We start from the raw sequence: 12328 nt of genomic DNA, 5'->3' as shown, positions 1-12328 counted from the left end.
CATGAGGCAGTGCTATGGAGAAAACTTCACTGGATTGAAAATTAGGAAGCCTGAGTTCTAGTCCTAAGTCTTATGTCAATTATGCAATTTCAAGCAAGTCAACTCTCTGGCCTTTTCAGGCTTGGTTCTTCATCTCTACAGAGAAATGAGCTTTATGGTACTTTTGAGCCCTGACTGCTCAGTGATAAGAAGTCACCTGGAGCCAGCCAGCTGCACACATACTCACTCATTCATGTCTCCACCACAGCCAAGTTGGTCCTCCTTTACACCTTGCCTGGTGGAAACCCCAAGATGCACCACCCACCAGCTCCATCCATCACCTGACGGCCTTCCTATGTTCCAGGAGAGATGCTTAGAAAGTGTACCCTCAAATTTTTCCTTCTTTTTTCTCACTGTCCCAAAGATCTGGTTTGCCTTTGTCCCCTATAACCTTTGACCCCTCCTTTACTCTCTGCCTCTTGCTGCCATTTCATATCTGTGTCCCTGTGTGTGTGTGTGTGTATATGTGTGTGTGTGGTGTGTGGTGTGTGCATGCTGTATGGATGCATGTGGATGGGTATGGGACAGGACCCTGGTTTGCATCTCTAGCTCACATCCCTAACACCCAAGCTCATCAACACCAAGATCAAACAAGCTATGGTCAGATTATAATGCCCCAAGTACTCTAAAGAAATGCTGGGAAATAGCCCTTCTTCTAGGACATTGGAAATCATAGAAAATGCTGTCTGGCTGTTTTAACCATTCTGTGATGTCCTGGGCACAAGAAATACTAAAAGAAGCTTGAGCCCACTGCCTTCTCGTGTTCTCCACAGAATCATATTGTCAGTTTCTGGTTGACAGATGACTAGATGAACAGATTCTGGGCTGATGAGCCCTAGTCAGAGGCATCATGAGGTGGCCTCTGAGGCCCACAGTAAGCCAGGTTCTAGACTGAGCGGTTATTGTTCTGCTGCAGAAGGTGGGATTGGATCACTGAGCTGTATACCATGTGACCTCTGGGACCTTCTCTCTGTCCCCATCAGGGGCACAATTCCCCCTATGAGCAAGAGAACACCCAGGAAGTTCCCATAGCCTACAACATCAGCAAGCTAGAAGATTCTGTTCTTTCTATCGGTCCTAATTTTCTTTCTTTCTTTCTTTCTTTCTTTCTTTCTTTCTTTCTTTCTTTCTTTCTTTCTTTTCTTTCTTTCTTTCTTTCTTTCGAGATGGAGTCTCACTCTGTTGCCAGGCTGGAGTGCAGTGGCTCGATCTCAGCTCACTGCAACCTCTGCCTCCACGGTCCTAATTTCTAGGCAACTCTTCTGTCTGTATTCTATGAATCAAGTGAAGTGTTATAGAGGGTGGCTTAATTAAAGTAAATCCCCCGCCTCCAGCTCTCTCTGTCTCAGAAGTCTCAATCCAGTCCTCCCCCATCCCAGTAGTGGAGTCCTAATGTCCCTCTACCTGGATCTGCTTTTTTCTAGCTTCGAAGTTCCTTCAACAAAGCGTTCAGTATAAAAAAGGGGCCCAAGTCAGCTTCCTCATACTCGGATATAGAGGAGATTGCTACACCCGACTCTTCAGCCCCCTCATCCCCCAAACTACAGCATGGTTCTACAGAGACTGCTTCACCCTCCATCAAGTCCTCCACCTCGTCCTCCGTGGGCACTGATGTCACCGAGTAAGTGCTCTTTGGCTCCCTGCCACCCAGCCTGTTACCAGTGTAAGCTGCGGGCTAGAGTTGACAGGAGGCCATTAGACCTTAGACAAGCAGTACTTATTACTGACCTCTCCCTGGGCATATGAGACCAACAGATGGACCTTTCTTCTCATGCTGATTGAATATCAATGGGCAGGAGGAGCCAAGACCACCAACCATGCCTCTCGATATTCTCTAGTAACTCTAGTGCTTCTTCATGTAGCCTGGCTTGACTCTTGCTATCTTACAGGGGCCCTGCTCACCCAGCCCCCCACACAAGGCTGTTCCATGCAAATGAGGAGGAGGAGCCAGAGAAGAAGGAGGTATCGGAGCTGCGCTCTGAGCTATGGGAGAAGGAAATGAAGCTTACAGACATCCGCTTGGAGGCCCTCAACTCTGCCCACCAACTGGATCAGCTTCGGGAGACCATGCACAACATGCAGGTCAGTGTCTGGGCGGACAGCTGCAGGAAAGGGAAGACCAAGGCTTGCTGTCTGTCCAGTCTGCCACCCTACCCTGTCTGTTCTTGCCACAGTTGGAGGTGGACCTGCTGAAAGCAGAGAATGACCGACTGAAGGTAGCCCCAGGCCCCTCATCAGGCTCCACTCCAGGGCAGGTCCCTGGATCATCTGCATTATCTTCCCCGCGCCGCTCCCTAGGCCTGGCACTCACCCATTCCTTCGGCCCCAGTCTTGCAGACACAGGTACCTGTGTGGGAGAAGAATCTATAAGGGTGAAGGGAAGAAAAGGGCTTATTTCACTGTTACACCATTCCACTTGCTTTGGTCAGGGCGGTAACAATGCCGAAGCCAAGCAGATGCCAGTGTCCTAAGACACTGAGTTGTAATGGTCCTTCAACCTTAACTACTTTTGAGTTTGGGACCTCCATTCCTTCTCTGTGGCAAACAGAGTTATTTTGGAAAGGATAATGATGGGAAAGTTTAGGAAAGGCTGCGGGTACTCCTAAAACCAGTTGGTTCTTTTCAATCCCCACAGACCTGTCACCCATGGATGGCATCAGTACTTGTGGTCCAAAGGAGGAAGTGACCCTCCGGGTGGTGGTGAGGATGCCCCCACAGCACATCATCAAAGGGGTAAGGAACTTCAGGGAGAGCCACAGTGGGAATGAACAAATACTGTTACATTTATCCAAGAAAATCTGGACCCTGGGTACCTCCAAAACCAAAGAACTCAACTCCTAAGGCCTTTAGGACCCTGGTTCATGGAGTCATCTGCAGTGAAGCTCAAGAGCTTTTCCTTCCTTGGCCTTACAGGACTTGAAGCAGCAGGAATTCTTCCTGGGCTGTAGCAAGGTCAGTGGAAAAGTTGACTGGAAGATGCTGGATGAAGCTGTTTTCCAAGTGTTCAAGGTAAAGGGATACCTGTACTCAAAAAGGTTGTTCATCCTCTCGTGGAATATATATACTTTTTTAGAGACGGGGTCTCACTCTTGTCACCCAGGCTGGAGGGCAGTGGCGTGATCACAGCTCACTGCAGCCTTGAACTCTTGGGCTTAAGTAATTCTCCTGTCGCAGCCTCCTGAGTAGCTGGGATTACAAGCATGTGCCACCATGCATGGCTTCTCATGGGATATTAAACCATCCAGGCACTGGGATCCTGGGGACCTTTGAGGCTTTATGGAGAAATGCTACCTAGGAAAAGCATATGCTCTGCACTTTCTCCATCTATTTCTGTTTCCTCTGATAGACATTCTTTATTGTGGCTTTTACACCTGTGTTTGTATATTTTCTTCTTCTTCTGCCTGTCTTTTCTGTCAGGACTATATTTCTAAAATGGACCCAGCCTCTACCCTGGGACTAAGCACTGAGTCCATCCATGGCTACAGCATCAGCCACGTGAAACGAGTGTTGGATGCAGAGCCCCCCGAGATGCCTCCTTGCCGTCGAGGTGTCAATAACATATCAGTCTCCCTCAAAGGTCAGTCTTTGTCTCTTGGGGTGAGGTGGTGTGGCATGAAGGCAGGGACAGGATTATCAACTAATCCATCATGCATTCATTCACCAAGAACTCACTGAGAAGGTATAATATGAAGATGCTTAAGTAATGTGAGATATAAAAAGATGAGTAAGACCCAGTCCTAACTTTGGCTCCCAGGGACACTTTTGCTAAGCCTTGGCTTCTTGCTTCACTCCTCACCCCCAGCTCACAGCATGTCCCTAAAAAGAAGATCTAAGTTTTCAAAACTAGGGGTTAAGGGACTCTTATGGAACCATGGGGCAAGTGGCTCTGAGTTTCTTCAGGGGGCTCTTAGATAAAGAAAGAAAAGCCCTTTAGGATCCCTTGCTATCCTCAAGACCCTGGTCAATACTCGTGCTTTCTGGGGTGGGGGTTCAGGTCTGAAGGAGAAATGCGTCGACAGCCTGGTGTTTGAGACACTGATCCCCAAGCCGATGATGCAGCACTACATAAGCCTCCTGCTGAAGCACCGGCGCCTCGTCCTCTCGGGCCCCAGCGGCACGGGCAAGACCTACCTGACCAATCGCTTGGCCGAGTACCTGGTGGAGCGCTCTGGCCGTGAGGTCACAGAGGGCATCGTCAGCACCTTCAACATGCACCAGCAGTCTTGCAAGGTGGCTGCCCCCCGACACCCCTGCTAGCCTTTGTTCATGCCTCAGCCTTCCCTAAGACCCTTCCTCGGCCCCTTCCTGCCTCATTGTTCCCTTTTCCTCACCTCTGCCTTCATCTTTCTTCTCTTCTGTGTTCATTTCCTTCCCTCTCTATCTATCCCCTTTTCCAGTCTTCTCCTTTCCCTCCCCACGATTTCTTTCCAGCCTCTTGCCTTTAACTTGTTTCTCCACACTTCCCCTTGCCTTTATGGAGAAAGGCTTTCCTCTCCACACTTTTCCTTGCTTTGTGCACCTTCCTCCTCAGTTGGTCATTGATGAAACTGCATTCTCCTCATTTCTACCCCACTCTCTGCCAACCCTGTCAATCCCATCCCTTCTCTTTTGTTCTCTTCCTTCTACTTTTCTTTTCAGTATTACTCTCTGACCTTGGGCTATCTGGGAAGAAGCACTCAGAATTAAATGGTACATATTACACCCTCCCCTGCCAAAACCTGATGTCTCTTGAGTACCCTAATACTATGGAGTTGGTTCAGATCTTTGCTCTTCCCAGCTCGGGGAGGCATGCCCATTAATAGTAGTCCATGGTACCAATGAAAATCCATCTAGGAAATAGCATATGTTCCCCACCTTTGGGGAATTTAGGGGCTGCTGCTTAAGAGGGTTGCTTTAGAGCCTTTGCAACCACTGCTTATCACTCTGTGGTAATCTGCTATAATCAAATTTGCAAGGAACTAAAGGCCCCAGGGAAATCTAGATCTAGTAAGACTTCTTCAAAATCCTGATTTCCAAGGCCGATCCAGCTGCTTATTCCCAAGTGTTGACCCACAGCCTTCTTTTATTCCAGGATCTGCAACTGTATCTTTCCAACCTAGCCAACCAGATAGACCGGGAAACAGGAATTGGGGATGTGCCCCTGGTGATTCTATTGGATGACCTGAGTGAAGCAGGCTCCATCAGTGAGTTGGTCAATGGGGCCCTCACCTGCAAGTATCATAAATGGTAAGTAAGCTGGGATCAAGACAAAATTCATCGAAGTGGGAGGAGGGAGAACCCAGTCCAGGACAACCTATGAGTTGTGTGCATGTGGCAGAAAGCAAGTGTGAAGGCAAGTCTAAGTGAATCTTTTTCCCCTTTCTCCCTACAGTCCCTATATTATAGGTACCACCAATCAGCCTGTAAAAATGACACCCAACCATGGCTTGCACTTGAGCTTCAGGTAAGACCTCTAGCTCTGGATGAACCTTCTGACCCTACCCAAGAGTCTTCAATCCTGGACTCTGGCCAGGAGGCAGTAGACAGGAGAAGGAAAGAGAAGTATCCAGAGCTTTTTGGGCTGGAAATAGAAAGTAGATGTATTTGTCATGTCAGTTACAAGGTGGAGGAGGACACTTGAGGAGAGAAAAGGCCTGCTAAGCTAAGAGAGAGCCAGGTAGGTTGCTCTAAGCAGAATTAGGATTCTCTGCCCGCACACGCTGATCTGGGTCAGTGATGTCAGAAGGTTATCCGAAGAGGGCTACCAATTTGAGAATCAGCTCTACCACCCCAGGGCTGCTGCTCTGAGTTCCGATGTCCCCACTATTACTTGAAACCAAGTAGGCATTAGTGAGAAGCAGGCAGAAGGAGGGACAGACTGGCAGGGGCTGAACCCTGACAATGTCCCCATTGCCACTCTGACCCCACTTTCCCCATCCTTGGTGGCAGGATGTTGACCTTCTCCAACAACGTGGAGCCAGCCAATGGCTTCCTGGTTCGTTACCTGAGGAGGAAGCTGGTAGAGTCAGACAGCGACATCAATGCCAACAAGGAAGAGCTGCTTCGGGTGCTCGACTGGGTACCCAAGCTGTGGTATCATCTCCACACCTTCCTTGAGAAGCACAGCACCTCAGACTTCCTCATCGGTACTGGGGTCCAGCTTCCCCCGGGGGTCAGGAGGTGGCTTCCCTTTTCCACTGTACCACCTGGAGGGATGCTCCCTTTTCTTCCTGGAGTCTTCGGCATGTAAAGGAGCTGCAAGCCTTGTGGCTTCAGACTTAGAACCACTTAACGAGCCTTCCCAACACAGTTAGCACCACTTCAATCACCAGAAAGCTAACCCCTCTCCTTGTTTTTTCCCCACAATTAACAGAAAAAAGGAGGCACATATGTAGGAAGGAATTAAACAGCTTTCCTCACTCCCTTATCTCACTTCTACCTTGTGAAGCAGGACTTATGAGATTGCCATCTAGGCAGTCAGCACCCACTAGTCTTGACAACTCTAAATTTCCTTTAATCCTTTGACTGTCAGACCCCTCTGCCTGGTACTAAGGAGTAAAAGAGGCACCCAACCGGGAAGATCTAGGTTCCCAGCCATCTTCATGGCCCCATCCTCTTCCCTAGGCCCTTGCTTCTTTCTGTCGTGTCCCATTGGCATTGAGGACTTCCGGACCTGGTTCATTGACCTGTGGAACAACTCTATCATTCCCTATCTACAGGAAGGAGCCAAGGATGGGATAAAGGTGAGCCCTACCCCCTTCACTCAAACCCTAAGATCAGGCTGTCCTACCTAACAAAGTAGGAATGTTTCTTTAATGTTAGGCATGGGACTACTAGGATTAGTTAGGTTCTCTTTCTAACAGGTGGAGCAAGGCACTGGGTAGACTAAGCTGCTTTCCTGCCTCCAGCTGCCATTCAGCAAATAGTACAATGACCACTGCCTCTGGGGCCATCTCTCCAGTCCTAGGCCTTCTGGCTCTAAGCCCAATTTAAACCACTCTCTAGGGGTCAGAGCAAACAGAAAAATAATTGAGCTAAGAATTAAGTAAAACCCTAATTAAAACAAACAAACAAACAAACAAAACCTTAGCTACTTACTAACTACTAATAAGTATGTTATATTAACCAAGTTACTTGACCTTTTTAAATACCCTCATATGTAAAAAAAAAGGAGACATCACCTTCTGCTCTACCTAAATCACTGGAGTCTTTTGAAGACAAAATGAAATATGTGAAAAGATTTTTAAAAGTTAGAATAAGGAGACCGGGCGTGGTGGGTCATGCCTGTAATCCCAGCACTGTGGGAGGCCGAGGCGGGCAGATCACCAGGTCAGGAGATCAGGACCATCCTGGCTAACATGGTGAAATCCCCTTTCTACTAAAAATACAAAAAATTAGCCAGACGTGGTGGTGGGTGCCTGCAGTCCCAGCTACTTGGAAGGCTGAGGCAGGAGAATGGCGTGAACTCGGGAGGCAAGAGCTTGCAGTGAGCTGAGATCACGCCACTGTACTCCAGTCTGGGCAACAGAGCGAGACTCTGTCACAAAAACAAAAACAAACAAACAAACAAAAAAACTTAAAATAAGGCTGGGCCTGGTAGCTCTCGCCTGTAATCCCAGCATTTTAGAAGGCTGAGGCGAGAGGACTACTTGAGCCCAGGAGCTTGGGCAACATGGGAGACCCTGTCTATACAAAAAATAAAAAAAATTAGCCAGGCATGGTGGTGCACACCTGTAGTCCCAGCTACTCTGGAGGGTGAGGCCAGAAGATCACTTGAGGCCAGGATATACAGGCTACAGTGAGCCATGTTCTCACCACTACACTCCAGCCTGGGCAACAGGGTGAGACCCTGTCTCAAAAAAAATAACAATTAAAATTAAAAGTTAGAATAAAAACTTAGTGCAAAAGGAACATGTCATTTTCTTAAAACCACCTCAGTTTTCTTACCTGTAAATTAGGGTATGATGATCACTAAAGTCCATTCCAGCACTAATAAACTGTGATGTAATGGCTAGACCCATTGGTCATATATTATCTGTAAAAGTAACTTGTTATTGAGATAGATATCTCCTGGTGATATAGTAAATTTCTAAAGGTGCTGTCAGACTGATGCCAGAAATCATTATTTCATTTATAAATTATATTATTTTAAGGAAATGTTGCATTATTATTAGTAGCTTTTCAATTTAAAAGCATTTTCACACAGATAGTATTTGTTTTCAAGAAAGTAAAAAACAAAAAAAAAGCCAGGTGCGGTGGCTCACGCCTGTAATCCCAGCACTTTGGGAGGCCAAGGCAGGCAGATCACAAGGTCAGGAGATCGAGACCGTCGTGGCTAACACAGTGAAACCCCGTCTCTACTAAAAATACAAAAAATTAGCTAGGTGTGGTGGTGGGCGCCTGTAGTCCCAGCTACTCGGGAGGCTGAGGCAGAAGAATGGCGTGAACCTGGGAGGTGGAGCTTGCAGTGAGCCGAGATCACCGCCACTGCACTCCAGCCTGGGTGACAGAGGGAGACTCTGTCTCAAAAAAAAAAAAAAAAAGTTAAAAAAAAAAAATTAAGCATTATGACTAAAGTGGAAACATTTCCTACTTGAAAAATGAAATTGCAGGGTCATGAGGTTTGTGCATGTTAAGTTTTAATGCAACCTAGGCATCCATCAGTAGATGAATGGATAAAGAAAATGTGGTATATATACACACAATAGAAAATTATTCAGTTGTAAAAAAGGAGGAAATTCAAAGCCAGGCATGATGATGCATGCCTGTAGTCCCAGCAGCTACTCTGGAAGCTGAGGCGAGAGGATCTCTTGAGACCAGGAGTTAAAGTCTAGCCTAGGCAACATAGCGAGACCTTGTCACTTAAAAAAAGGTGGGGTGGTTGGGGGATGGGGAAGAAATTCTGTCATTTGCAACAACATGGATAAACCTGGAGGACATTATGTTAAGTGAAATAAGCCAGGCACAGAAAGACAAATACTGCACGATCTCACTTATACATAGAATCTAATGAAGTCAAACTCAGAGCAGCAGAAAGTAGAATGGTGGTTACCAGAGGCTGGGCAGGGGGTAGGTGAGTAGGAGTGGTTGAGGAGATGTTAGTCAAAGGATACAAAATTTCAGTTAGGAGGAATAAGTTCAAGAGATATATTGTACCATATGGTGACTATAGTTAATAACAATGTATCATATACTTGAAACTCACTAAGAGAATAGTTTTTATTTATTTATTTGTATTTTTGAGACGGAGTTTCACTCTTGTTGCCCAGGCTGGAGTGCAATAGCGGGATCTTGGCTCACTGCAACCTCCACCTCTCAGGTTCAAGCGATTCTCCTGCCTCAGCCTCCCAAGTAGCTGGGATTACAGGCATGTGTCACCACGCCCGGCTAATTTTGTATTTTTATTAGAGACAGGGTTTCTCCTTGTTGGTCAGGCTGTTCTCGAACTCCCAGCCTCAGGTGATCTGCCCACCTCGGCCTCCCAAAGTGCTGGGATTATAGGTGTGAGCCATCACACGCAGCTGAGAATAGATTTTAAGTGTTCTCACCACACACACAGAAATATGTGAGGTAAAGTCAGGTGCAGTGGCTCACACCTGTTAATCCCAGCACTTTGGGAGGCCAAGGCAGGTAGATCATCTGAGGTCAGGAGTTCAAGACCAATCTGACCAACATGATGAAACCCCATCTCTACTAAATACAAAAAATTAGCCGAGCGTGGTGGCACATGCCTGTAATCCCAGCTAGTTGGGAGGCTGAAGCAGGAGAATAACTTGAACCCAGAAGGCAGAGATTGCAGTGAGCCAAGATTGCACCATTGCACTCCAGCCTGGGCAACAAGAGCGAAACTCCCTCTGGGAAAAAATATATATGTAAGGTAATACATACGTTAATTAGCTTGATTTAGCCATCCCACGGCAAATACATATTTCATAACATCATGTTATACATCATAAATGCATATAATTTTTGTTGATTAAAAAATGAATAAATAAAATAAATTGAAAAAATAAAAATTAAATATTTTTTAAAGTTTTAATACAATCTGCTAAATTATCCTCCAAAATTATTTTACAATTTATACCAACTTATTTCCTTGTTTGGAAACTCAGGAAAACTCCACAGAAATCAGAGCCTCGAGGATTTACATTTGAGGAAGTGCACTTTTTTGTTTTTTTTTTTTTTGAGGCAGAGTCTTGCTCTGTCATCCAGGCTGGAGTGCAGTGGCTCACTGCAACCTCCGCAGGTTCAAGTGATTCTCCTGCCTCAGCCTCCCAAGTAGGTAGGATTATATAGGCACGCACCGCCATGCATGGCTAATTTTTTTTTTTTCTTTTTTCTTTTTAGTAGAAACAGGGTTTCACCACGTTGGCCAGGCTGGTCTTGAACTTCTGACCTCAAGTGATCTTCCCGTCTTGGCCTCCCTAAATGCTGGGATTACAGGCATGAGCCACTGCGCCTGGCCAGGAAGTGCACATTTTTAAGGAGCCTATTTTTTGTAGGAACTACCAAAAGACTGCATGAACAAGCCTCTAATCTGTTAATTCCCCACAGTAATCATATTTCACCTTCTTTCCAGGTCCATGGACAGAAAGCTGCTTGGGAGGACCCAGTGGAATGGGTCCGGGACACACTTCCCTGGCCATCAGCCCAACAAGACCAATCAAAGCTGTACCACCTGCCCCCACCCACCGTGGGCCCTCACAGCATTGCCTCACCTCCCGAGGATAGGACAGTCAAAGACAGCACCCCAAGTTCTCTGGACTCAGATCCTCTGGTGAGTAGAAGCCATTCTAGAGTAAAAATAAGACTATTATAGAACTGAATTATTGACCAGCAGGGTGGCTCACACCTGTAATCCCAGCACTTTGAGAGGCTGAGGTGGGAGGATTGTTTGAGTTCAAAACCAGCCTGGGCAACATAATGAGACCCTGTCTGTATTTCAAAAAAGAAAAAAATAAGTTAAAAAAAAACCCTGAATTCTTCACACTTTTCATACATACACTGATGGGGGCCTGGAGAGTAAAGAGTGAGGACTAGCAAAGGCAGGACCAGGCTGAGGCCAGTGAGGAGCTCTAAATATCAGAATCTGGGGTTATAAAGATCATATGCCTGAGACCTGGCTTAAGCTAAATAATAGTACATCCCAGCAAGATGTATTCTAGCAAAGACCCAAGTCTCAGGTAGATCTCATGATGTAGGAATATCAACCAAAGAAGTAGAGCAGTAGGGCACACTAGCACTCTCTCTACTTCTGCTTCTTCTCTGACGCTATCCTGAAGACTACTTCAGCTAAATGAGTTCATGGAACTCCTGTAGAAAGCAGGCTAAGCCAAGTACAAACTGGGGGAATATCTGCAATGCCTGTAGCCAGAAAAAGACTGGTATCTAAAATATCTAAAATTTCCAAACAGAAGAATGGATAAAAGATATAAACAGCTGGGCACAGTGGCTCACACCTGTAATTCCAGCAGTTTGGGAGGCTGAGACAGGAGGAGGATGGCTTGAGGCCAGGAGTGCAAGACCAACCTGGGCAATATACTGAGACCCCATCTCTAGAAAAACAAAAAAATTAGCTGGGTGTGATGGCACATGCCTACAGTCACAACTACTCAGGAGGCTGAGGTGGGAGATTGCTTGAGCCTGGGAAGTTGAGGCTACAGTGAGCCGTGATTGCACCACCGCACTCCAGCCCAGGTGACAAAGCAAGACCCCATCTCTTAGGAGAAAGATATGAAGGCCAGGCGTGGTGGCTCACACCTGTAATCCAAGCACTTTGAGAGGCCAAGGCGGGCGGATCATGAGGTCAAAAGATTGAGACCATCCTGGCCAACATGGTGAAACCCCGTCTCTACTAAAAATACAAAAAATTAGCCAGGCGTGGTGGCAGGCACCTGTAGTCCCAGCTACTCGGGAGGCTGAGGAAGGAGAATCACTTGAACCCGGGAGGTGGAGCTTGCAGTGAGCCGAGATCACGCCACTGCACACTCCAGCCTGGCGACAGAGCGAGACTCCCTCTCAAAAAAAAAAAAAAAGATATGAGTAGACATTTGGCTAGAGCAAATGCAAATGGCCAATAAAAACATAAAAGGATCCTCTGCCTCTCCAATAATTGAGGAAATGCAAATTAAAACAAGAGATACCACTTCACATTGGCAAAAGTAGTATGTATGGAAGCATAGACTTTTATACTCCGCTGGTGGGAGTGGTTGTTGATAAAACTATTTTGGAAGATAATTTGGCAGATTATATTAAAACTTAACATGCGCAAATCCTGTGACCTTACAATTCTATCCTTCCCATAGGAAAT

The 12328-nt window shown here is 46.5% G+C and overlaps 1 protein-coding gene across 11 annotated transcripts in view; it reads left to right on the top strand.

Moving 5' to 3' along the window:
- Positions 1-12328, top strand: part of NAV1 (neuron navigator 1) — a 305087-nt gene that overhangs the window by 284614 nt on the left and 8145 nt on the right. For 10 of the 11 annotated variants that reach the window (XM_054657486.2, XM_054657526.2, XM_054657515.2 and 7 more), the window contains 12 exons: positions 1464-1660; positions 1929-2121; positions 2214-2382; positions 2675-2772; positions 2953-3048; positions 3457-3616; positions 4034-4269; positions 5111-5265; positions 5411-5482; positions 5968-6164; positions 6643-6761; positions 10598-10795. In XM_054657486.2, the coding sequence (XP_054513461.1) occupies positions 1464-1660; positions 1929-2121; positions 2214-2382; positions 2675-2772; positions 2953-3048; positions 3457-3616; positions 4034-4269; positions 5111-5265; positions 5411-5482; positions 5968-6164; positions 6643-6761; positions 10598-10795 (1890 nt within the window). The remainder of the gene's footprint in view (positions 1-1463; positions 1661-1928; positions 2122-2213; positions 2383-2674; positions 2773-2952; positions 3049-3456; positions 3617-4033; positions 4270-5110; positions 5266-5410; positions 5483-5967; positions 6165-6642; positions 6762-10597; positions 10796-12328) is intronic. The other variant, XR_010151245.1, reaches the window with a different exon arrangement.

This window comes from Pan troglodytes, chromosome 1 (assembly GCF_028858775.2).
Source record: "Pan troglodytes isolate AG18354 chromosome 1, NHGRI_mPanTro3-v2.0_pri, whole genome shotgun sequence".
In the NCBI taxonomy this organism is placed as follows: Eukaryota; Metazoa; Chordata; class Mammalia; order Primates; family Hominidae; genus Pan; species Pan troglodytes.
The sequence above is the reverse complement of the archived record's forward strand: the minus strand, read 5'-3'. Positions and strand labels throughout refer to the sequence as shown.